We start from the raw sequence: 23,809 nt of genomic DNA, 5'->3' as shown, positions 1-23,809 counted from the left end.
AAGTGCCACCACTGTCAGCCAGACGATAAGCCCGAGCACTTGGTGAGCGGTGACTATCTGTAAGGCACAGTGCCTGCTGAGGGGCAGCGGGGCCACACACACGGAGGAGGCCCTGCTTGCCCTCAAAATCTTAGGACTGGGTAGGAGAAGAGTTCATGAACACATTCACCCTGCTACAGATCATCTCCCAAAGGCCACCACTGCTGTGGGTGCCCTCCTCACTTCCCAAAGGCCTCCGGGCCCACTCGGGCTTCTGGGGCTGCCCTGTCTTCTCGGTCCACCCCATCAAGGCAGGGCCTACTGCCACCACCCAAGGCCTCACTACCCTGCCCGCCTGCTGCTGTAGTGGGTTCTGTGATTAGCACCCACTGGAGCTCAGATCCTGATCCCTGAGATGGAGAACTTAGGCCTCAAGCCTGGAACCCACAGCCCTGGGCCCCCATGCATTCCTCTCAGCCCCTGCTTTCCTCCTGGGGGTTTGTGAAGACACAGGTCTCTCAGCTTCCTGCCAAAGGCTGAGGGCAGAGGTGGAGAGGTTGCGGTGTCAAGGTCCCTGAAGGGGAAAAGGAGGCAGAGTAGGGCTTAGAGGGCTGGTGCGGGCAGAGAGCGCGGTGAGTAGTGGATGCAGTTGGTAACATTCACACAGTGTGGGTCGGAGCCTGGCAGGGACCACACCTTTGTAAACCTCCCCTGGGACTTCTGCCCCTCCCCAGTAGCCCACCCTGTCCTGGTTGCCCATAGACCCACAGCAAATGTGTGCAAAAGGGACTAATAACCTTCCACCTAGTCATAAACCAAAGTCCTTTGACCAACAATGTTAGCAAAGCAGGCTGGAATTTTTCAGAAGAGCATTCCTAAAAGGAGAGATTACCTAAGGTGAAGAAAGGGCCTGGGCTCTAGACTCAAATAGTCCGCAGTTGGGACTAACTACACACTTGGTGGGCGACCTCAAACAGATTTCTTAATGTCTCTGAACCCTGGCATGCTTTAATCTATAAAAGAGGGGAAGATCATAACTGTTACCTCCAGGAGCTGAGATAACTGATACTGTAAGAGAACCTGGCACACAAACACTTTCCTGCCCACCATGGAGATAAAGGAGGATCACTCTTTTCCTCCTCTCCATTTTCCAAATTGTATCCTAATGGTGGTTCTGTTACTGCTCTAATTGAGGAGATAAAACAATGACTAAGAAAGCCACCACAGGCTGGGTGTGGTGGCTCACACCTGTAATCCCAACACTTTGGGAGGTCGAGGTGGGTGCATCACCTGAGGTCAGGAGTTTGAGACTACCTGGGCTAACATGGTGAAACGTCGTCTCTACTAAAAATACAAAAGTTAGCCGGAAGTGGTGGTGGGCGCCTGTAATTCCAGCTCCTCAGATGGCTGAGGCAGGAGAATCGCCTGAACCCAGGACACAGTGAGCTGAGATTGTACAACTGCACTCCAGCCTGGGTGACACAGCCAGACTCCGTCTCAGAAAGAAAAGAAAGAAAGAAAGAGGGAGGAGGAGGTGGCGGAGGAGGAGGAGGTAGTAGAGGAGGAGGAGGGAAGGAGGGAAGGAAGGAAGTCACCACAGCCCCTGCCTCTGAGGAGCCGAATCCCCACTGGGAGCAAGAGACATTAAAAGCAAGGATCCAGGGAGACAGGAAAAGCTGAGCAAGGGCACCGGGTCTGCCTGCAGGAGACTAAGGAAGGCCACCATGGCTAGAGCACGCCAAGCAAGAGGTTATGGCAGGCATCAGAGGCCACAGGGGTCAGTGGGGACCAGACTACAAGGGGCTTTCGGAGTGCAGAGCAAGCTGGCAGCCTGGGCTCCCTCTCCGCCTACCTAGATCCATCCCAAAAGTTCCGTTCTGTGTCTAATTTCCATTCTCAGGCTAGCTCCCTGGGCTGGGCAGCACATCTGACAATTCATGCCTGGGGCTTGGCGCCCAAGGCAAAGATTCCACCAGGTCCTCCACTAGGGTCACTATTTCTTCCTCCACCTGCTGAAAGGAGGTAATCATCCTATCTATCTTGTAGGAGTCATTGGGTTACTAATGCACGTGAAGCACCACAGGCCTGGCCTGGCATTCAGTAGGAGCTCTACAAATGTTCAGAGCCAGTCCCTGGTGAAAACAGTCTTGCCAGCATTGGGGACTTCTGCCTGGATTCTGTGGCATCTCATTACCACACCAGTCTGGTAACGGCTTGTTCCGCAGCCTCCCCATCACACACACACACACACATCCTGCTTTCAACTGTCCTTTGCCCAGATAAGGATTAGCCCATCCTTCTTCATTCCCTCTAGCCTTCTGCACCTGGCCCTCCCAGTGCACCTGGTCAATCCCAGCCCCTCCCTGACCTGTACAAATACACCTGAGAACAGACAGTGCCCCAGACTTCCTGCCCCTGCTCTGAACTCTCAGGTAGGGACCTGGCTCTGCTTGCTGTTGGCTGGGGACAGGAGGGTGTCTGTGGGGTATGTGGTGTGTCCATATGGTCAGGGTCTCTCTGGGTGTGTATGTGCATTGAATTGGTATCTGTGCTTCGGTGTCTCTGCGTGGGAGTGTCTGTCTGTGCATTTGCCCTGTCCCCACTCCCGGTCTGGGCCCCTGCACTTCCACTTTCTTCTTCAGTTATGATTGATTTACAACCTTTGCCATGCCAGGCAGCAGGGCTTGGCTGAGAGTGGAAGAAACTGCATGAGGTCCCTTCCAGAGCTGCCAACTCCTGTCCCTCAAACACCTGGGCCTGAATTGGGGAGATACATTCTGAGGATTGTCTTTTCTCTTTCATCTTACCCAGATCCTGACTGGCCCTAAGGTTTTCTTTTTTTTTTTTTTTTTTTTTTTTTTTTTGAGACGGAGTCTGGCTGTGTGGCCCAGGCTGGAGTGCAGTGGCCGGATCTCAGCTCACTGCAAGCTCCGCCTCCTGGGTTCACACCATTCTCCTGCCTCAGCCTCCCAAGTAGCTGGGACTACAGGCGCCTGCCACCACACCCGGCTAATTTTTTGTATTTTTAGTAGAGATGGGGTTTCACCGTGTTGGCCAGGATGGTCTCGATCTCCTGACCTCGTGATCCGCCCGTCTCGGCCTCCCAAAGTGCTGGGATTACAGGCATGAGCCACCGCTCCCAGCCCTAAGGTTTTCTTTACCTTTCCTCCCCGCAAAGCCCAGCCCCATGGTCTCTTCCAGTCTAATCACTCACTAAGGGAAAGGATAAGGGAGCAGGAAGGACCATGGGTATAGAACACAGGCTGACCTCGGCTAAACATTTCAGTACAAGTAGAAGTCAATGAAAACGGGAAAATGGGTAGCTCAAGAGGTGCAGGAGGCTGGGTGCAGTGGCTCATGCCTGTAATCCAGCACTTTGGGAGGCTAAGGTGAGAGAATCACTTGAGCCTAGGCAACATAGTGAGACCTTGTCTCTACAAAACAATTTTTGTTTTTGAGACAGAGTCTTGCTCTGTCACCCAGGCTGGAGTGCAGTGCTGTGATCTCGGCTCACTGCAGCCTCTGCCTCCCGGGTTCAAGCGATTCTCCTGCCTCAGCCTCCTGAGTAGCTGGGACTACAGGTACCCGCCACCACGCCCAGCTAATTTTTGTATTTTTAGTAGAGATGGAGTTTCACCATATTGGACAGGCTGGTCTCGAACTCCTGACCTCAAATGATCCACCCACCTAGGCCTCCCAAAGTGCTAGGATTACAGGCGTGAGCCGCCATGCCCAGCCAACAAATTTTTTTAAATTAGCTGGGTGTGGTGGCACATACCTATAGTCCCAGCTGCTTGGGAGGCTAAGGTGGGAGGATTGCTTGAACCCTGGAGGTCGAGGCTGCAGTGAGTTGTGATCACGCCACTGCACTCCAGCCTCAATGACAAAGCAAGACTCTGTCCCCAAAAAAAAAATTTTAAAGAAGCACTAAGGTTCCCTAGAAAAAAAAGAGGTTTAGGGGGCCGTGTGTTGCAAGAGGCTAGGGTTGTTGTACTGGGGGCACTGTTTATTTTTGTATGCTCAGCAACCTTGTAAGTACCAGAAAGCCCTGATGTCAGGTATTTGCTCCTGGCATCACATACTACACTCCCATTTAATGGCTGAAAAAAAAAATGAATGTACTGTATGTTCACTGGGTCCATTCTGGGGTTGGCCATTGTGACTTGCCAGCCCCAAGCAAGACATCGCCAGCCTTGGCACCAGGGTGCCTCAGCAGCTCCATCTCATGACAGCACGGCTTATTGGTGAATGACAAATTGGCTCAGACTCCAAGCTCCCACCCCGTTCCAATCCTGGTGTGAGGAGACAGGTATAAGCAGCTAGGACCCCATGGAAGGCTTTACATTCTCTTGTGCCCCAGGGCAAAAATCCATTCACTTGTGCCCTCAGGGGCCACCAACCCCATTCCTGTCCTAGCAATCCCTCCTCCCCTTCCCTGCTCTGGGCACACTGATCGCTCCAAGCTTCCTGCTCCCACACCATGCCAGGTGTTTACACAAGACAAGAGTCTGTAGGGACAGGGGTACCATGACATGGCACAGGGCAGGCACACAACATGAATAATTAGCAAATGAATGGATATTGAAATCTTCCCAAGTGGAATCGGATTAACACATAATTGTGAGTCTAGGTGGGGCAAGTGTAAGAGCATGGGGTGTAGGGGCTGGTACATGGTGCTGTTGTGTCTCCATCTACCCACCATGTAGGTGAACCTGCTGTGTCCATTTAACCCCCATGCCTGGAACCTACAGTGCCAGCTCTATATTGGTGCCAAGCTAAGCCGGAGGGAGCAGTTTTTTCCCTTTCATCCTTTGAAGGGTGTGTGTGTGTGTGTGTGTGTGTGTGTGTGTGTGTGTGTGCATGCATCCCTGGGAGGAAGGACCGACTACAATTTAGATGACAGGAAACTAAAAGTTACCTTTTGAACACAGGTATTCCTTGTGTCATTCCCTGCTCTTACTCCAAAAAGATGCACCCAGGTAAGCACTGTGGCTGGGAGGCTGGGAATTGGAAGAAGGGGGACAGCAGTAAAGGCAGGGACTACCAGTCAGCCATAACTAGTGCATGCCAAAAATGTATGTGTGTGTGTTTGTATGAAGGCGGTAGTAGGGATCCACAATGAAGACAAGCCCTTATATTCTGTAGAACATGTTCCAGTTTAAGAAGCATGCTTACTCATGTTTCTTAACAGGGCAGGAGCTTCTCCCACTGCACACTCGAGGCCCAAGGGAGCTAGGGGTTATGCTCAGGGCAAGGCCATGGAGGTGCGGCTGGGTCGGAATCCAGAATCCAGCTCTTGGGAGCTGTGCCATTGGCTTCCCTCGAAATGAACAAAAGACTGTCCTAGCCTTTAAGAAGTAGCAGGTGATCCCCACCAATGGGGCACTTCAGAACACGCAGGACCACTCAGGTGGGTGCTGCAGAAGGAGCCCACCGGACCCACAGCTGGGCAGCCTGGATGGCCCGCATGTGGATTTCCTGCAGAAGGGCAACACACAGCTGCACCAGGGAGATTTCCAAGTGCAGGAGGCATGAGCAAAGGCCAAGAGCTGAGAACAGAAGTTCATAAACAGGAGACAAAAAACAGCTCTGGGAGACTGAGCAGAGATTGGCCCGAGATACGTGGGGCGTGACAGGGGCAGAGGACAGATGGGGAGGTTGGCAGGGCGGCTGGCATGGAGGTAGAAGCAAGAATCAGGTGAATGACAGAGTTGGCCACTATGGAGCAGCTCCAGGCTGACAAAGTTGGGACCCATACCTCCTGCCAGGCGCGTTCCACCCAGGAGGACTCCGCCAGCCCTTGAGCACACAGGGACACACCGCTGAATCTTACATTGACTTCCAATATGTATCTTTGCTGAGAGAATGAATGAATGATTGTCAGACAAGTGACGGGCAAGTGACCACATCTGAGAGGCCCTCTTGGGGTAGGGGTGTGGGCACAAGATCCTTAGCGCCAGGGAGAAGATAGGTTTTTTTTTTTTACTGCAGAACCAAATGACCAAAGCTGCTTCTTTTTTTCCCTTTCTTTCCCACAGGTCCGAAGGTACAAAAGTTTCCCCAACGTTCTCCCCTTTTTCCTCCCCACTGTAATGTCCTCCAGACCCCCAACCTCCTTCCTAGACCCTCAGGGAGCAGCCACCACTTCTCCCAAATGAAAAGAAGGGAGCAGGCTCAGGCATCAGCCCTGTGGGGGAGGGGGCAGCGCTGCACTCCTCCACCCTCTGCTGGCTGCAGCCTTCTTGGCGTTCTCTCCTCTGTTTTCCCATCTGTCTCTCTCCTTTCCTCACGTCCCCTCCCTGCCCTAGCAGCCCATCCTCTCTCCTGCTGCTTCCCCGCCTGTTCTATGCTTTTCTGCTTTCCTGGCTACCCCTACAGCCTCACTGGATGGCTGGCTTGCTCCCAAACCCCAACCACACTACAGGGCCCCTAGGACCTACTCCTGCCAGAGAAAGGAGACTGCCTCTCCTCCACCTCTTCTCTCCCACTGGCTACCACCAGCAGACTCAGTTCTTCGGCCTGGGACTGTGTGCCAACCCCCAAACAAAAGAGCCATAAGCGGAGAGGCAGGTGGGGTTGGAAGTGGCTGTTTCCAGGCACCACTGAGCCTGGATGGGGCAGGGGCTGCTTTACCATGGTCACAGGAAAGCGCCCAGCCCTGGAGCCTGCCTCTTCCCCACTGGTACCAAACCCTAATCAAGCCCTAGGAGGCAGAAGGCGACTGGGGAGGTATCCAGCCTGGACAGTGGGAGCATAGCCTCACTCTGCTCCACAGGGCCCCAGACCCCCAGTCCCTTACCACAGAAGCGAGGTGGTGTCTCTTGCCTGCCCCCTGGGCTTGTGGCAAGAGGAAAAAAAAAAAAAAAAACAAAAACTCCTCTGGCCTTGGGGCTTCAGGAGTGATTCCAGCCAAGATGGAAGATTAAACCACACTTTTTCCAGGCCTCTTCTGGCTGAGGCAGAAAAGCTTTTACTTTACTTTCTATGCTTCCTGATTTCTTGGGTGTGGCATCCGCTCAGGAACAGGTATGAGCTCACACATACTCATGTACACAGAACCATGCACTCCATGCACATATCTGTGTACATAGCAAGCCTGAATATGAACCCACCCACACACGTACACAAACATAGCTATTTTATATAAATCTGGCACACACCCTGTACACACACACACACAACCCATAAAAATAATACATACATCCTCACCTTGCCACCTCCTACCCTCCGTGTCCTCTCATCCTCCAACCGTCCTCCTTCTCCTCCTCAGCTCTTTCATCTTCCCTGACCCAGCCTCCTGTCTCCCCCTGCCCCTGGCCTTCAAAGAGCTCTCCCGTAGCCTCCTCCAGCCTCACCCTTGCTCCTAAGTACAATGAGCCTGCAGTTCCTAGCATGGCAAAACCTCTAATCACTCTGCCAGGGTTCCTGGGTGAGAGAAAGGAGATGAAATAATTCTGCTTCTTAGTTGCAAATAAAGTAAATCGAGGTCCAGGGAGTGGCAGTCATATCTCGGCTCAAAGAATAGAAACCAATAAATCTACGTTGCTCCCTTTTATCTGCTCAGTGTTCTGGCCTCACCAAGACAAAAGGCATGGGACATGCTACCCATGTCCCCAGCCCTCCACCGCAACTCCTTGGGTGCCTAGGAGTCCTGAGTCCCCCAGGGAAGTGGAGTGAGGTAGAGTTTATCTCAGGTAAGCTTAGCCCTGACCTCAGACTCTGACACTGTTCATTTGACTTTCCACAGGGGCACTGCCACTGTGGGGGGCATGGCCATCCTCCAGGTCACTGCGGGCCACCCCCCGGCCATGGCCCAGGGCCCTGCGGGCCACCCCCCGGCCATGGCCCAGGGCCCTGCGGGCCTCCCCCCGGCCATGGCCCAGGGCCCTGCGGGCCTCCCCCCGGCCATGGCCCAGGGCCCTGCGGGCCTCCCCCCGGCCATGGCCCAGGGCACCCACACCCTGGTCCACATCACTGAGGAAGCAGAAGAAAACAGGACACAAGATGGCAAGCCTGAGAGAACTGCCCAGCTGACCTGGAATGAGGCCTGAACCACAATCTTCTTTTCCTAATAAACAGCCTCCTAGAGGTCATGTTCTATTATTCAAAGAGCCTGTCTTCCTTCATATCCAACCTGGCTGTCAGACGACCCAGGATGGGGCAACCATCCTGGCTTTCTCAGAAGCTCAACGCCATGTTGCTCACTATAAATGGCTGTGTAAGGTCACCTCTCCTTTCCTTTTCACTCCTGTCCCCTCCCATCGAGGGACCTCAAGTGTGGCCTCATTACCCCTCTGCCATCCTGTACATCCAGATCTGGTGGGCCTTCCAAGGTTGCAACTTGCATGCCTCACTCTACAGACCAGAGGCCTCCCTTCAATCCAGATGGGTTTCTCACCATTCCCTGAAAATACACTGAACTTTCCAGCCTCCTTACCTTTGTTTGCACAGGTAAGGAAGAATGCCCCCACCCCAGGTCAGGAATGCCTTCACTCTCTCCTACCTCCACATTTCAAAGCCTAGCCTTTCTTCCAAGCCAGCTGAAGTCCACCATCTCCAACAAGCCTTCTCTAAGGCCTATTAGGAAGCAAGAGGTCCTTCCTCTTTGCATACTGTCCCCTTCTCTGCAGCAAGCTGCAGAAAAGAGATGGTATCAGTCACTTCATGGGCTTGATCATATCTTGCCTATTGGCACCAATTTATGGCCTGGCCCTTTATCTCTCCAACCAAGTATAAGCTATTCAGGGCAGACCCAACACTTCTACACCTCTAGATTCTTCCACCCCATTCCTTATGACCTGTGTCTTACACAGATTGGCATTGGTACACATTTTAGGGATACCTATAGTCCAAGTGTTCCTGACTCCGCTCAGCTCCATGTCTTCAACCAAGGCCTCTCCCTGCACAAGTAACCAGACCCTAAACAGCCTGCTTGCCATAAAACCCTTTCTGCCTAGTCAAATCCCACATCCAGGATCCTCTCCACTCCCCGCCCCCCCCCAGGCTTCTCACACTGCCAATGTCTATTCTAGTTCTAGACCCCTTAGCCAGGCCTGTCCACAGTCCATCATACCCAAATGTGCTCTACTCACAGCTACTCCCTGGTGGGGGAGGTGGCACTGGAGTCAGTGGCTATTGGGCACCTCCCAGTGCCCTGGAGTTGGTGGCTATTGGCACCTGCCAGGCTGAAGTGGGGGGACAGGGGTGACTATAAAAAAGGATCCGGGATCACTCAATATACCCTTATAACAAACCTGCACATGTACCCCCTGAATCAAAAATTAACCTTAGCTTACTGTGATTTGTTTGCTTTATAAACCTTTTAAATCTTAAAAAAGAAAGAGAAGGAGCTGGGGATGATCTGAGCGCCTCTCTTCTTCCCCCCACTCCCGCCCCACCAGACTCCGCACTTGAATAACGGAGTCAGGGCTCCACATCTGAGGGGTGCACACCCAGGTCCAAGTCGAGGTCCAGAAGAATGGAAAGAAAGACCCAAGCGGATGCCTCGCCCCACTGGGGAGGGGAGTAGAGCGCTGAGCGAGCCGGGAACCTCGCAGGCCTGAAGCCGCCCGCCTCTCGACCCGGGGCGTCCAGCGTGAAGTGCGGGCGTAGAGCTCGCCCTCTATCCGGCTGGAAGGGTCTGCGATTCGATTTGTGAGGATCTCTGCATGAGTCGCGCTCCCTGGTTCCTTACAGGAAGGCCGAGGCCGCTAGGAAGCGTTGGACTGCCGGACTCCTAACAGCGGCTCTCAGGCCTGGCGGGAGCAGAGGGGCGCTCACACCCGCAGCCCCGCGATCTTAGACACAGCGCGCTCCGCTCCCGCCGCGGCGCCGCGCCCATTGGCTGGGCTCCTCCTCGCCCCGCCCAGCGACCGGCCCGCTCGGAGCCGACGCATGCGCACGAGCCCGCCGCCGCAGCCGCCGCCGCCGCCGCCGCGGCTTCAGCACCAGCGCCCGGACAGCGGTGCCGCCCACGGGCATGGACGGTGACAGCAGCAGCAGCGGCGGCGGCAGCGGTCCGGCTCCCGGCTCGGGTCCGGAAGGGGAGCAACGGCCCGAGGGGGAGCCCTTGGCCCCAGACGGCGGCTCCCCGGACAGGTAGGGCGGACCGCTCCGCAGACCCAGATCACAGACCCTCCCAGAGCCTCCCCGCCCCAGGTATCCCCAGTAGCCGCCATATGTTGCCCCATTAATTCCCCAGACCCTCCCGGAGCCCCTTCCCGGGGTCGCCAAGCTCCAGGCCCCCCTCGCCACGCCCTCATCCTGCCGGGTCAATTTCCTCGTTCCCTGACACCCCCTAGTGTCAGTCTCCACTGCCCTCCCCGCTTAAGGAACCTGCCCCACCCACGGCTCCTACCCCTCCTCTAAGGCCAAGACTCCCTGGCTCCTCCGGCCTCTCCTTCTAGGCCCTGCCCCTGCATCTTCTCCGGAAGCCCCAAGCCCGCAGTAACCTCAGTCCGGGTTTCAGCGTGCCAGTGTGCATGAAGGTGTGCGTGAATTGTGGATGGGAGGCTCGCCAAGGCGGGTGTCTTGGGGAAGGCAGACATTCGGCAGGCACGTTAGGGACTGTCTTTGTCACCATCAGTCGCTTGCCTGCCCTGCATGGCCCCCAGCTGTGCACGTGTGGGTTCCAGTCCCTGCTTGTGGCAGCCACACTGGCTGGAGTCACTAAGATGTGAAGGCTTTGGTGCTCAGGCCGCTGGCCTGTACTACCCCTGGAGGAGCCCCAGACTGGTGGGACAGGAGGGACACCTTCCTGCTGAGGACCCAGATCTCAGTACCTCTCCTCTCCCTTCCTCCACCATATGTGTGAGGGAACAGCCCAGCTAGGTAGCAATATGGCGCAATTTCTGTGCCCTGCCTGGCTCTGCCGCCCCCAGAATCCCTCCTCTGACATGACACTGCCTCTTTCCTGCCTGGACTGAAATAAAAGGAATTCCTTGATAGCAATAGCAGAGGTGGACACATCGTCTCCAGACTACCCCAGCTAAAATGTACATTCTGTACCCCAGAGGAAGAGAAAGCCCCACAAGTAGAGAGAAATGTTTTCTTCCCTTTATTGTTAACACATTAGCCTGGATAGATTTAGCCACTCTTCAGTCTGAAAGTCACAAAGACTTCAAGAGGGTGAGACACAGGATAGGTGTATTCACCAGACCAGGGACCTGCCTGGGACTATGGCCTGATCAAAGAGACCAGGGATGGAGCAGTGACAGGACAGAGCGGGGGCCTGGGGCCAGAAGCATCCTTAGAAGGGGCAGGAGAGTCATTTGCTGTCTTGGATATCTTGCCAAGGATCAGCTGTGTCCAGTCTCATTTCCCCTGGGCATAGGATCCACTTGCTCTTTCAGAAACTCCCTAGGGCCTCTGGCCCCTCTCTGGACTTCTCCAGAGACCATGGACACTAATCGGGCATAGGGACTTGCTTATGTCATTCAAGAAACACAAAAATGCTCCCGCTGAGTAGCACTCTGGGGATAGATACACAGCAAATAACTCACGCACACAACATGCACATGCGCACACATCCTTACCAACACACTGGCTAGAGAGGAATTTGAAACAGTTTACACTGTTTTTTTAAAATTACCTTTTTATTTTCCTAGTGATATGAGCTGTTCCCCCATCTGTCCTGGCCACTCTGTGGGATCACATTGAGGTTGAGATGGCTGTGTGTCTGTGGGGTTGGAGGCATAGTTAATACAATATACATTTGCCCCTTATGGGGCTTCCAGGTTGGGTCTCTGTGTCTGGGACCCTGTCAGCCAGGCCCTGATTGCTGGGATGTTGGCCTCTTAAGTGAGGCCTGCATCCCCACTTTCCATGCCCCTGCCTGCCCTACTCACTTGACATACAGGCCTGCAGGCCCAGGCAGGCAGCCTAGAAAGTTACTTATCCCAGTGAGGGTCATGGAACTGAGGGAGTGAGAATAAAAAAACCCTGTGTAGCCCTGGGGTGTTTAATGCCTATTACTACTGAGCCTCCTAAGGGCAGAGGGCAGCAGGAGGTGACAGGAGAAAGCTTTGATTCTGAGAAGAGTGGAGGTCGGCTTTTCTCATTGGGAGGTTTGAAGAAAAGGCCTGGCTCTACAGCAGTCAGAATATGGAAGGTTTCAAATTCTGCCACATTGATAATGGTGGGCACAGTCAGGAAGGGTGAGACTGGGGGCAGCTGATCCTAGGTCCCTAAAGAGGAATAGTAGGAGTTAAAGAGAAGGAGCTGGGGCCAGGGAGACTCCAGCAGAAGCAAACCAGTGGTGGAGGCTAAGATTCCCCTTGAACAAGAGCCAGCTAAGGAAAAGGGTGGACTTAGGAGGTTTTAGCAAACTGGGTAACCAAGAGTGCACCCACTCTTCTCCAGTATCCTCTGGAATGCTGGCTTCCCCTAATGCAAAAGAAACCGACACTCCAAGTGGGGCCCTGACTCCTAAGACAAGCCCAGTGATCAGTTATCTAAGGCCATGGGAAGCTGGAACAGGCCCCCCACTTTCACCCAGGCTGCCCCCACTCTCCTGACCCCTAGAAGGCAAGCTCTGCTCTGAAGAGGGAGACCAAGGCTGATGGGTCATCTTTAGGTCTCTAGGACCCAACCCAGAGCAAGGACAATGCTAAAGCACAGGACAGGCGCTCAAGAAAAACCTGCAGAATTTAACATCTTAAAGAAGTCAATGTCCACACTTACACACACAACCTAGGCCATTTATCCACCTTCTCACTGGCCCACAGGGATCTGCCAGGACACTGGCTGCTTACATTATTAACTTTATGGAGTCATCTGAGGTCTTGCTTTAGAACAACTTTGGTCAAATTCCTATTTTCCTAGATGTTGAGTTTGTAAAAAATAAGTATCAGTGATTAAAATCATGAGATCAAATTTTGATACAGCTTTTGGATAACAAAAAGGAAAGTATTTATATATGTAGTAAGATTCTCAAGGTGTGGGAAGTTCTAAAATGGAGATATATTATCTGAGGTGCCAAAAGAGGACTCATTGTAAATACAAACACACTTCTAAAAGTATATGCTCCCTGCTGCACTGACCTTGGGAAGGGGCAGGAAAGCAAACGTGTCTTCTACATGACAGACTCTGTGCCAAGAACCTCACATGTTACATCAGTTAATTCCCACACCAAACCCAAGAGGTGGGCATTATCTCATATCTTCAACAGACAAGGATGCCAATGCTCCAAGAATTGTGTGTCTTTCCCAAGTCCCCAGAGCCAAAAGGTGATCGAATCAGGAGCCCACCTCCACTGCTCCCCCATTTCACCCTCAGCATGAGGGTCATTCTCTCCTGGACTGCTGGGCCAGCCTGCCATCCTTCTGGGAAAGAAAGAAAGAGCATGTTTTTCCTTCCTAGTTCCTCTTCTCGGTCTCTGGGCTGAACTCAGCCCCTGTGGGCAACGCCCATCTGCCCTGAGGCTGGGACTACAGCTCATAGCCCCTTCAGCAGTGCAGCAGCCAGGACTGGAAGCCAGGGTTGGCCCCGCATAGATCTGGCTCTCCTTGGGAGCTACGCAAACTCTGGCGAGCAGGCTGGGTGAGCCAGGCAGAGGCAGGGGAGAAGGAGACAGGGCTCTGCAAGGCTAACCAGCCCAGAATCCCTCTGGGAACCCCCCATGGCCCTAGGCACTCTGTTCTATGGCCATCTTTTCCTAATCTGGGTCTGCAATCCTGCCACTGGGGTTGAGACTCCACCTCTCCCTATACCCAAGGAGTGGGGTTGCGCACACGCACAGAGTATTGCCCTGATGAGTAATTTTGGTAGAAGACGCTACGGCTAACTGTTTTCTGGCAAGTTCCTTGGGGTGAGGGGGTGTCCCAGCTCCCTCTCCCAACCATGCACATCCTTACAAAGCAAATCTTCTGCTCCGTGCATGGCCCATGACAGGGTAGGTGGAAGGATAGCAGTTGCTTCCACAAACTTTCCCCGACCACCCCACCCCCTGTCAAAGTTGGGCCCTCTCTGAGCTCCCTCAGCCCTCTGTGACTTCCCCACTCACAGCATTCAACATGTTGGTCTGTTCACATCTCCCAACTACTGTGAGTGCCTAGAGGGCAAGGACCGGGTCTTCATCATCCTAGCAGCACTATTAGCAGCCAGCCTAGCACTCATTCAACAAACATTTCCAGGACGCCTTCTGTGTGCAAGGCACTATTCAGAGCACTGGCGATATGGAGATGAACAAATGCAACAGGCCTCTGTTCTCCCAGCACTCACATTCCACATGAAAGACAGGTAATAAACATGATGACGCTATAATATAATATTCCATTGCAACAAATGCTATGAAAAAAACATAAAGCAAGGTAGGGAGATTGAGAGCTGGTGGGTGATTATTTCAGAGAGAGTAGTCAGGAAAGGCTTCTCTGAGGAAGTACTAGTTGAAACAAGACCAGAATAAAAAAGAGGGCCATGCAATTATCTGGGGGATGAGCAACCCAGGCAGAGGGAAGAGAAAGTTCCAAGGCTCTAAGATGGGAATAGGAGTGCAGCAGCATGTGCTCAATAATCTGTCTGGCAAGAGAAAGAGCAGACGACTGCCACACAAAGAGCACAGGACTGTAAGTCGGAAGAATTGGGTTCGAGCATCAGCTCATCTGTCACTGAACCTGATTTCAAATCTATCAGTTGAAGAAAATACCTCCTTTGTGAGGTTTTTGTAAGGAGTGAGTAAGATCGGCCGGGCGCAGTGGCTTACGTCTGTAATCCCAGCACTTTGGGAGGCCGAGGCGGGCGGATCATGAAGTCAGGAGATCGAGACCATCCTGGCTAACATGGTGAAACCTCGTCTCTACTAAAAATAAAAACAAAAATAAAATAGCCAGTCATGGTGGTGGGTGCCTGTAGTCCCAGCTACTCAGGAGGCTGAGGCAGGAGAATGGCTTGAACCCAGGAGGCGGAGGTTGCAGTGAGCCAAGATCACGGCACTGCACTCCAGCCTAGGCGACAGAGCAAGACTCCGTCTCAAAAAAAAAAAAAATCATATATGTGAAAGCACATTCAGTGTCTAGCACAGGGCCTAGCATGTAGCGGCCTGCCCATTGTTTTTTGACAGTGTGGAAAATGAGTGAATGAGAGAATGGTCTCCATGAGGTAGGCTGAGGGCACAGACTTCGAGCCCCCAGCCTCCTCACCTCTCACTTCTCCCCCAGGACTACTAATAAATCAACCCTGAGTCCCTGTCCCCTTGTCTTACTGAACTGAATAATGCTGGGGCATGGGGTGGCCCATCACCATCCCCCACCCCAATCTTCCCTGCCTCCTCTCTTCCTAGCACCCAGACCAAGGCTGTGGCCCCTGAAGCAAGCCCAGAGAGAAGCTGCTCCCTCCACAGCTGCCCCCTGGAGGAACCTTCCAGTTCTTCGGGACCCCCACCAACAACTTCCACCCTCCAGCCTGTGGGTCCATCCAGCCCCTTGTCCCCTGCCCACGTCACCTATCCCCGGGCACTGCAGGAATACCAGGGGGGCAGTTCCCTGCCAGGACTTGGGGATCGGGCAGCTCTCTGCTCCCACGGCTCCAGCCTCAGCCCTTCCCCAGCCCCCTCACAGCGTGATGGGACCTGGAAGCCACCCGCTGTGCAGCACCATGTGGTCAGTGTCAGGTAAGGAGGGGTCCAGCAGCCTGCCAGCTGCCACTGGAAAATGGGGTGGGGCTTAAGAGTGGGGCAGACCCCCGGGGCTCTAGACTCCTTTCTTAGGAGGCAACCCAATGCAGTAGGAAGTAAGGGTTGGAACTTGGGAGTGGCAAAGCGCTAAAAGGGTTAATACCATCGGTTTTCCCCCACCCACCCACTCCCACCCCACCTCCACCCCCGAAACACGCCCTGCAAGAAGACTCTGGCAAGCAAGCATCTTTTCTTCTCTTCCACAGGCAGGAACGAGCCTTCCAGATGCCAAAGAGGTAGGCCTGGGCCTTCCCTGGACCTCTAGGGGTGACCAGGCTGGTGCCCAGTTTAGCCCTGTTCCACGTGCTCTCTGCTCTATCTAGCACCCCTTCAGGGTGGAGCCTGAGCTCAGCACCCGTTGCTGCCACACCCAACTCATGTGGGCTCCTCCCTCTTTCCCAGCTATTCCCAGCTGATTGCTGAGTGGCCAGTGGCCGTGCTGATGCTGTGTCTGGCTGCCATCTTCCTCTGCACCCTGGCTGGACTGCTGGGGGCCCGGCTGCCTGACTTCTCCAAGCCTTTGCTGGTGAGGAGCCAAGGGGTGGGACGGGGTCCCCAGGCCTGGCCACCTCAGCCCAGCCTGGGGCAGAAAGTTGGAGGTAGGGTAGCCATGGTGGCCTGGGGATAGGGTAGCCACGGTAGGCTCTTGACCTCCAGAGAGAGTTCCTGGGGAACATCTCCTGGGGAGATGCTATAAAGTTCAGACTCACATCCACAATTCAGGCAGGTAGGCTGGCCTGCCCTGCTCTAAGGAGTCAAAGGGGCAGAGCTGAGAAGCACCCAGATGGACAACTCCTACCCTGCCCACCTGTTCTTCTCCACCCTCCTCCCTGCAGGGATTTGAGCCACGGGACACGGACATTGGGAGCAAGTTAGTGGTCTGGAGAGCACTACAAGCCCTCACAGGCCCCAGGAAGCTGCTTTTCCTTTCCCCAGACCTTGAGCTGAACAGGTAACAGGCTCTCATCTTTTCACTGTGGGTAGGAGAGGGAAGAATGAGATCTCCAGGAAGGGGACATTGGGTGACTCACCCCAAGGCAGGTCAGAGGGGCTTGCCAGGACTTCCTGGGGAGTGGTCTCTGGCCTCCTCTGAGTCTTCCAACCCTAACGGTGCCTGGCATAGATATTCTCTCCACTTCAGCTCGAGCTCCCACAACACTCTGAGGCCTGCACCCAGAGGCAGTGCCCAGGAGAGCATTGTCCGACCTCGCAGAATGGTGGAGCCCCTGGAGGACAGAAGGCAAGAGAACTTCTTCTGTGGCCCCCCTGGTAAGCTGCAGCCTGGCCAGTTCCTGGTTTTAATAGTGGTCCCCACCCCACCAAGTAGGACAGGCAGGCCCAGAACAAATCTGGGCAGACAGAAAGGGAAGGTGGCCAGCTGGCCACAGTCAAGCCAAGGAAGCCGGGTTACAGCTGGGAGGATGAGGGAGTTCTCAGATGCTCCAACCAGACAGGGTCAAGCTGGGTTGGGGTGAGGCACAGGGACAGGATCAAGCAGTTCATGCACAGGCTTGAGATGCCTGAGAATCTGAACTTCATGTGGCCCTGAGTAAGCACCTTCCCTTTGGAGGACCCAGGACCTGGGGCCAAAGGACTGAGCTCTGGGTGGGGGGGTGTGTTGCAGAGAAGAGCTATGCAAAGCTGGTGTTCATGTCCACCTCCTCGGGCAGCCTATGGAACCTGCATGCCATCCATTCCATGTGTCGCATGGAACAGGACCAGGTGAGCTGGCTGGGGAGGTGCCAGGGGTTTGGGGGGAACTAAGGACATGAGGGAACTGATCCCAAGGAAATACAGCTGAGCCAGGACTGCCAGGGGGTGGACTGGGGAAGAGCATTCCCTGCTTCGAAAATTATTCCAACCCTGCTGAGAGGCTCCAGGTTGGGGTGGGAAAAGAAGAGTCGGCTGTTTTTAGAAGAGCCAAGATAGAAGTGCTGGAAGCAAGCCCATGCAGGGACTGGGAGTTTCCAAAAGGTCCTGAAAGGGCCCTCCAGAGCGGGTGAGGCGGCCCTGGCCCAGGGAGCTGAGACTGTGGGCTTCAAGGCCTCAGCCCCCATCAACCTGAGCAGTGCCAATCCAATTATGCTAACTGGAGAAACATACACAATAACATCTGAAGAAAGGTTTGCTGCTAAAAACGGTGTGAAAACCACGCAGTAGCCCAGCCCCCCACTTCACAAGAGGATATTCTAAGTACCAAAAGACTGGTTAAGAACATGTGTTCTAGAGTCAGATGCCTGAATTCAAGGCCAGCTCTAAGGTTGTCTTGCTGTGTGACTTCAGGCATGTTTCTTAACGTCTCAGACCCTCAGGCTACATCAGCGTTAAATGGGGATAATAAATATACTTTCCTCACAGGGATGTTGTGACAGTTAAATGAGATAGAATTTGAAAAAATGCAGCATAACGACTGGCAATAGTAATCTCTCAATAAGTGTTACTGTGTTGTCAACATGATCTTAGGCCCAAGGTTACGCAGCCAGTTAGTAGCAGAGCAAGGGCCTCTGACTCCCAGGCCAGTGCTCTCTGTACTACATCAGCTGTTGTGATGTCAACAACAGGAAAGGAGAAAAAAAGAGGCATGAGATTTGAAAAAGAAACAGCCTTGGCCCTAAGAGGGGTTAAGCGGTACAGTGGACAGACAGGAGCTGGGGTTTGGCAGTGACCCTGAACCTGGAATGTTTTGGTCTCCACTTTTCCCATTGCTTGCTTCAGCTCCTTGGACCTTTGGCCCTGTTCTGTCTGTGGCTGCTACCTCCACTTTTACTCCTAGCTCAGGCCTCGTGGAGTTGGGGTGTATGACCTACAGGGACCCTTAGAGGAGGGTCTCTTAGGCTGAAGCCTCGGGCAGCATCCCTGAGGCTCCTCTTTGATGAAGTCAAGATGTAGCTGCTGGCACCTGGGCCAGGAGCCAAAGGCAGCTGGGAGACAAGCCAGTCTCACCAGGCTGTCCAGATCCCTCTGCACCTGCCCTGCAGTGTGAAAGGAGGTGAGAGAGCCTTGTATAGGACTGGGAAAACCTGGGCTCTTGGGCTGCCCCTGAGCTCTCTCCTCCTGCGTGTGCCCTACAGATCCGCTCCCATACCAGCTTCGGGGCTCTGTGCCAGCGGACAGCAGCCAACCAGTGCTGCCCCAGCTGGTCCCTGGGCAACTATCTGGCTGTGCTCTCCAACCGCTCCTCCTGCCTGGACACTACCCAAGCTGACGCAGCCCGCACACTGGCCCTGCTTCGGACCTGTGCCCTCTACTACCACAGTGGTGCCCTGGTGCCCTCTTGTCTGGGACCCGGGAAGAACAAGTCCCCACGCTGTGCCCAGGTTCCCACCAAGTGCTCCCAGAGTAGTGCCATCTACCAACTCCTGCACTTTCTGCTCGACAGGGACTTTCTGAGTCCCCAGACCACTGACTACCAGGTGCCCTCCCTCAAGTACAGCCTGCTCTTCCTGCCCACCCCAAAGGGTGCTTCCCTGATGGACATCTACCTGGACCGGCTGGCCACCCCCTGGGGGCTCGCTGACAACTACACCTCCGTCACTGGCATGGACCTGGGCCTCAAGCAGGAGCTGCTGAGGTACTTCCTGGTCCAGGACACAGTGTACCCCTTGCTGGCTCTGGCTGCCATCTTCTTCGGCATCGCCCTGTACCTGCGCTCACTATTCCTCACGCTCATGGTGCTGCTGGGGGTGCTGGGCTCACTGCTGGTGGCCTTTTTCCTTTACCAGGTGGCCTTCCGCATGGCCTACTTTCCCTTCGTCAATCTGGCAGCCCTTCTCCTGCTGAGCAGCGTCTGCGCCAACCACACGCTCATCTTCTTCGACCTGTGGCGCCTCAGCAAGAGCCAGCTGCCGTCGGGGGGGCTGGCGCAGCGCGTGGGCCGCACCATGCACCACTTCGGCTACCTGCTGCTGGTCTCCGGCCTCACCACGAGCGCGGCCTTCTACGCCAGCTATCTGAGCCGCCTGCCGGCCGTGCGCTGCCTCGCCCTCTTCATGGGCACGGCTGTGCTGGTGCACCTGGCGCTTACGCTGGTCTGGCTGCCCGCCTCCGCCGTGCTCCACGAGCGCTACCTGGCGCGCGGCTGTGTGCGCCGGGCGCGGGGCCGGTGGGAGGGCAGCGCGCCTCGGCGGCTGCTGCTGGCGCTGCACCGGCGGCTCCGCGGCCTGCGGAGGGCGGCGGCCGGCACCTCGCGTCTGCTCTTCCAGCGCCTGCTGCCCTGCGGCGTCATCAAGTTCCGCTACATCTGGATCTGCTGGTTCGCGGCACTGGCGGCAGGGGGCGCCTACATCGCCGGCGTCAGCCCCCGCCTGCGGCTGCCCACGCTGCCGCCGCCCGGCGGCCAGGTCTTCCGGCCCAGCCACCCTTTCGAGCGCTTCGACGCAGAGTATCGCCAACTGTTCCTGTTCGAACAGCTGCCGCAGGGCGAGGGTGGCCACATGCCCGTGGTTTTGGTGTGGGGCGTCCTGCCTGTGGACACTGGCGACCCTCTGGACCCTCGTAGCAACAGCAGCCTGGTGAGGGACCCTGCCTTCTCGGCCAGTGGCCCTGAGGCCCAGCGCTGGCTGCTGGCTCTCTGCCACCGGGCCCGGAATCAGAGCTTCTTCGACACCCTGCAGGAAGGCTGGCCCACGCTGTGTTTCATGGAGAACCTCCAGCGCTGGATGGAGAGCCCCGGCTGCGCCCGCCTGGGACCTGACCTCTGCTGCGGCCACTCGGACTTCCCCTGGGCCCCCCAGTTTTTCCTGCACTGCCTGAAAATGATGGCTCTGGAGCAAGGCCCCGATGGCACCCAGGACCTGGGACTCCGCTTTGATGCCCATGGCAGCCTGGCCGCCCTGGTCCTGCAATTCCAGACCAACTTCCGGAATAGTCCGGACTACAACCAGACCCAACTCTTCTACAATGAGGTCAGCCACTGGCTGGCAGCGGAGCTGGGCATGGCACCTCCAGGCCTGCGCCGTGGTTGGTTCACTAGCCGTCTAGAGCTGTACAGCCTGCAGCACAGCCTGAGCACTGAACCTGCTGTGGTGCTGGGCCTGGCTTTGGCACTGGCCTTTGCCACACTGCTGCTGGGCACCTGGAATGTTCCCCTCAGCCTATTCTCCGTGGCAGCTGTGGCAGGCACCGTGCTGCTCACTGTAGGGCTCCTGGTTCTCCTCGAGTGGCAGCTCAACACTGCCGAGGCCCTGTTTCTCTCTGCCTCAGTGGGCCTCTCAGTGGACTTCACTGTCAACTACTGCATCTCCTATCACCTGTGCCCACACCCTGACCGCCTGAGCCGTGTGGCCTTCTCTCTGCGCCAGACCAGCTGCGCCACAGCAGTGGGGGCTGCAGCCCTGTTTGCGGCAGGCGTGCTCATGCTGCCTGCCACAGTGCTGCTTTATCGCAAGCTGGGCATCATCCTCATGATGGTCAAATGCGTCAGTTGTGGCTTTGCCAGCTTCTTCTTCCAATCTCTCTGCTGTTTCTTCGGGCCAGAGAAGAACTGTGGGCAGATCCTCTGGCCCTGTGCTCACCTGCCATGGGATGCTGGTACTGGGGACCCTGGTGGGGAGAAGGCAGGCCGCCCACGACCAGGATCAGTTGGAGGGATGCCCGGGACCTGCTCAGAGCAATATGAGCTACAGCCCCTGGCACGGCGTCGGAGCCCCAGCTTTGACACCAGCACAGCCACCAGCAAGCTGTCCCACCGGCCCTCAGTACTCTCTGAGGATCTGCAGCTCCATGATGGTCCCTGCTGTTCCCGGCCCCCACCAGCCCCTGCCTCCCCAAGGGAGCTGCTGCTGGACCACCAGGCAGTCTTCAGCCAGTGCCCTGCCCTGCAGACCTCCTCCCCCTATAAGCAGGCTGGCTCCAGCCCCAAACCCCGGGCCAGGCAGGACTCCCAAGGGGAGGAGGCTGAGCCCCTGCCGGCCTCGCCAGAAGCCCCAGCCCACTCCCCTAAGGCCAAGGCTGCAGAGCCTCCTGATGGCTTCTGTTCCTCAGCCAGCACCCTGGAGGGGCTCAGCGTCTCTGATGAGACCTGCCTAAGCACTTCTGAGCCCAGTGCTCGGGTACCAGATTCCGTGGGTGTGTCCCCAGATGACCTGGATGACACTGGGCAGCCAGTCCTTGAGCGGGGCCAGCTCAATGGGAAGCGGGACACCCTGTGGCTGGCGCTGAGGGAGACAGTGTATGACCCATCATTGCCCGCCTCCCACCAGAGCAGCTTGTCCTGGAAGGGCCGGGGGGGTCCAGGGGATGGCAGCCCTGTGGTGCTGCCCAACAGCCAGCCAGACCTGCCAGATGTTTGGCTGCGCAGGCCCAGCACCCACACATCAGGCTATAGCAGCTGAGGGGGACCCGGGGAGGCCAGACAGGGCACGGAACCCTGTCAGGGATGACAAGGCAAGGGCAGCAATAGGCTGGAGCCTGAAGGTATTTCTCCAGATTCACAGGGAGAGGTCTCACCCTCCAGCTGTGGATGTTAAACCCTGCCAGATGTCCCAGGCTTGATCTGTCTGCTCTTACTCCTCACATCTGGAGGATTCCAGCAGGAGGGGTTTTGGAGGGGACCTGCTTGTGACCTGCTGAGGGCTTGTCTGCCCCCACAGCACCATCTAAAACCCCTCCTCTAGAAGTGGGGAAGGCTGGATGTGTAGCTTCGGGTGTCAGAGGAGGCTGACCTGGCCTCCATCCCAAGTTACAAGAACTTCAGTGAGATTAAGGGACCCCCATCCTAGGGATCTTGTCAGGGTTCCTTACTGACCAGAGGAGCCGGCAGGAATCTTCGCAGCCTCCTGAGTCTCACCCCTTTCATACGCTCTTCATCAGGATACTTCCCTCTCTTTTCGGAGCTTCTCTGGGCAGAATTGGGCTGGGGCCTCTCTCCCCAACTGCCCTGCTCTCCTCATACTCACCGGTTTGACCAGAAATTCTCGAAATCCAGCCATAGATGGCTGCTGGGAATGCAGCAGGAGAAGGAGGATGGTCAGCCTCGGAGCATCTCTAAATTATGGGACAGTCCCTCTTTGGAAGCAGGCTCGTGTGCTCTCCTGTGTTAATAAACGATAATAATCCTTTCCATCTCTGCACATTTTAGTCTCCTTGGAATCTATCTCACTACTTCACTACAGGGTAGCCTGACATGGGTCAGGTTCTTTTGCCCCCAATTTATAGGTAAAGACATTGAGGCTAAGTAAGATGAACTGACCTCAAAGTCACTTAGCCACTACATGGCAGAGCGGTTTCATTCCGCCACTGCAACCTCCAGTCTCCCCTTGGCTACCTGCCTGGTGGACATTGGCATATGGCTGTCTTGGTCTTTCACCTCTAACACCCTCTTCCAATCTGCTTTCTCTGGTGTCTCTGACTGAACCCAGCCACCCTCTTTGGGCCTCCACTTCCTGAGAGAGCTGTATTCCAGACAAACCCAGGAGTTCCTCTCCATCTCCCCTATGCCTCCCTCTGGAATCTGGCTGAGATGTCTGCTGGCCCTGGGGCGTCCTGGCTGACCTGATTCCCAGGCTTCAGGACCATGCCTCTTCTACGGCCACCGTGTATAAGAGGCCCCACCAGAAGAGATACTGAGGAGCAGAAGAGGTGAAACCAAATCCAGTCGAGGCACGAACTCAGACCTGCCCTTTGGGGAGTGTGTGAGTTGCTTCCCAGGTCAGGGTCCCCAGTTTTTTAAGGACAAGTCTCTCTGTGGAGCGTTAAGCAGACCAAAGGCTGGCTCCTCCTTCTCAAAGCAGTCTGGTGGGGAAATTTTATCCCATGTGAGAGCTCATGACACCAGGTGGCATCGACATGTTTATTGAACACCTACTTTGCACATGATAACTCCAAGGGGACAGATGTGTGGAAGAAAAATTGAATACCACCCTCAAAGAGCTCACCTTCTAGCTGGGGAGACAGCTTATATGCACACGCAGGCATCGGATGGCTCACCAACGGCATCATATGCCTGCCATCATCATCATTGTTGGAGCTCAAGTACCCAGGACTGGGTAACAAGAAAGGCTTTCTGGAGGAGGAAAAATTTGAGCTGGGCTTCAGAAGAGCAAGCATCTCAGACTGGAAGGGGCCTTGGTGATCACTTATTCCAGCAGTTTTCAAACTTTGTAGCCTCAGGACTCTTTCTTCAAAGAAGCTCTGTGTGGAAAAACAATATATAAAACAGGT

The 23,809-nt window shown here is 55.3% G+C and overlaps 2 protein-coding genes across 2 annotated transcripts; both read left to right on the top strand.

The window, feature by feature from the left end:
• Positions 1-2,386: 2,386 nt before the first annotated feature.
• On the top strand, positions 2,387-8,084 carry PHGR1 (proline, histidine and glycine rich 1). The gene is made up of 4 exons (XM_030931126.1): positions 2,387-2,411; positions 4,911-4,958; positions 6,018-6,025; positions 7,727-8,084. Exon 4 carries the CDS (start codon positions 7,749-7,751, stop codon positions 8,028-8,030), a length of 282 nt encoding a protein of 93 aa, XP_030786986.1. The 5' UTR covers positions 2,387-2,411; positions 4,911-4,958; positions 6,018-6,025; positions 7,727-7,748; the 3' UTR covers positions 8,031-8,084.
• A 1,874-nt stretch (positions 8,085-9,958) lies between these two features.
• On the top strand, positions 9,959-22,719 carry DISP2 (dispatched RND transporter family member 2). The gene is made up of 8 exons (XM_030931613.1): positions 9,959-10,077; positions 15,257-15,586; positions 15,856-15,885; positions 16,052-16,175; positions 16,486-16,601; positions 16,791-16,918; positions 17,274-17,371; positions 18,721-22,719. Exons 1-8 carry the CDS (start codon positions 9,959-9,961, stop codon positions 21,979-21,981), a joined length of 4,206 nt encoding a protein of 1,401 aa, XP_030787473.1. The 3' UTR covers positions 21,982-22,719.
• The last annotated feature ends 1,090 nt before the right edge of the window (positions 22,720-23,809 follow it).

This window comes from Rhinopithecus roxellana, chromosome 5, assembly GCF_007565055.1.
Source record: "Rhinopithecus roxellana isolate Shanxi Qingling chromosome 5, ASM756505v1, whole genome shotgun sequence".
Classification (NCBI taxonomy): Eukaryota; Metazoa; Chordata; class Mammalia; order Primates; family Cercopithecidae; genus Rhinopithecus; species Rhinopithecus roxellana.
The sequence above is the reverse complement of the archived record's forward strand: the minus strand, read 5'-3'. Positions and strand labels throughout refer to the sequence as shown.

Coding starts and splice junctions, on each gene's coding strand:
- PHGR1 (XM_030931126.1), top strand. CDS start 7,749: ATGGCCATCCTCCAGGTCACTGCGGGCCACCCCCCGGCCATGGCCCAG.
- DISP2 (XM_030931613.1), top strand. CDS start 9,959: ATGGACGGTGACAGCAGCAGCAGCGGCGGCGGCAGCGGTCCGGCTCCC. Junction 10,078..15,256: donor GACGGCGGCTCCCCGGACAG/GTAGGGCGGACC, acceptor CTCTCTTCCTAG/CACCCAGACCAAGGCTGTGG. Junction 17,372..18,720: donor GTCGCATGGAACAGGACCAG/GTGAGCTGGCTG, acceptor TGTGCCCTACAG/ATCCGCTCCCATACCAGCTT.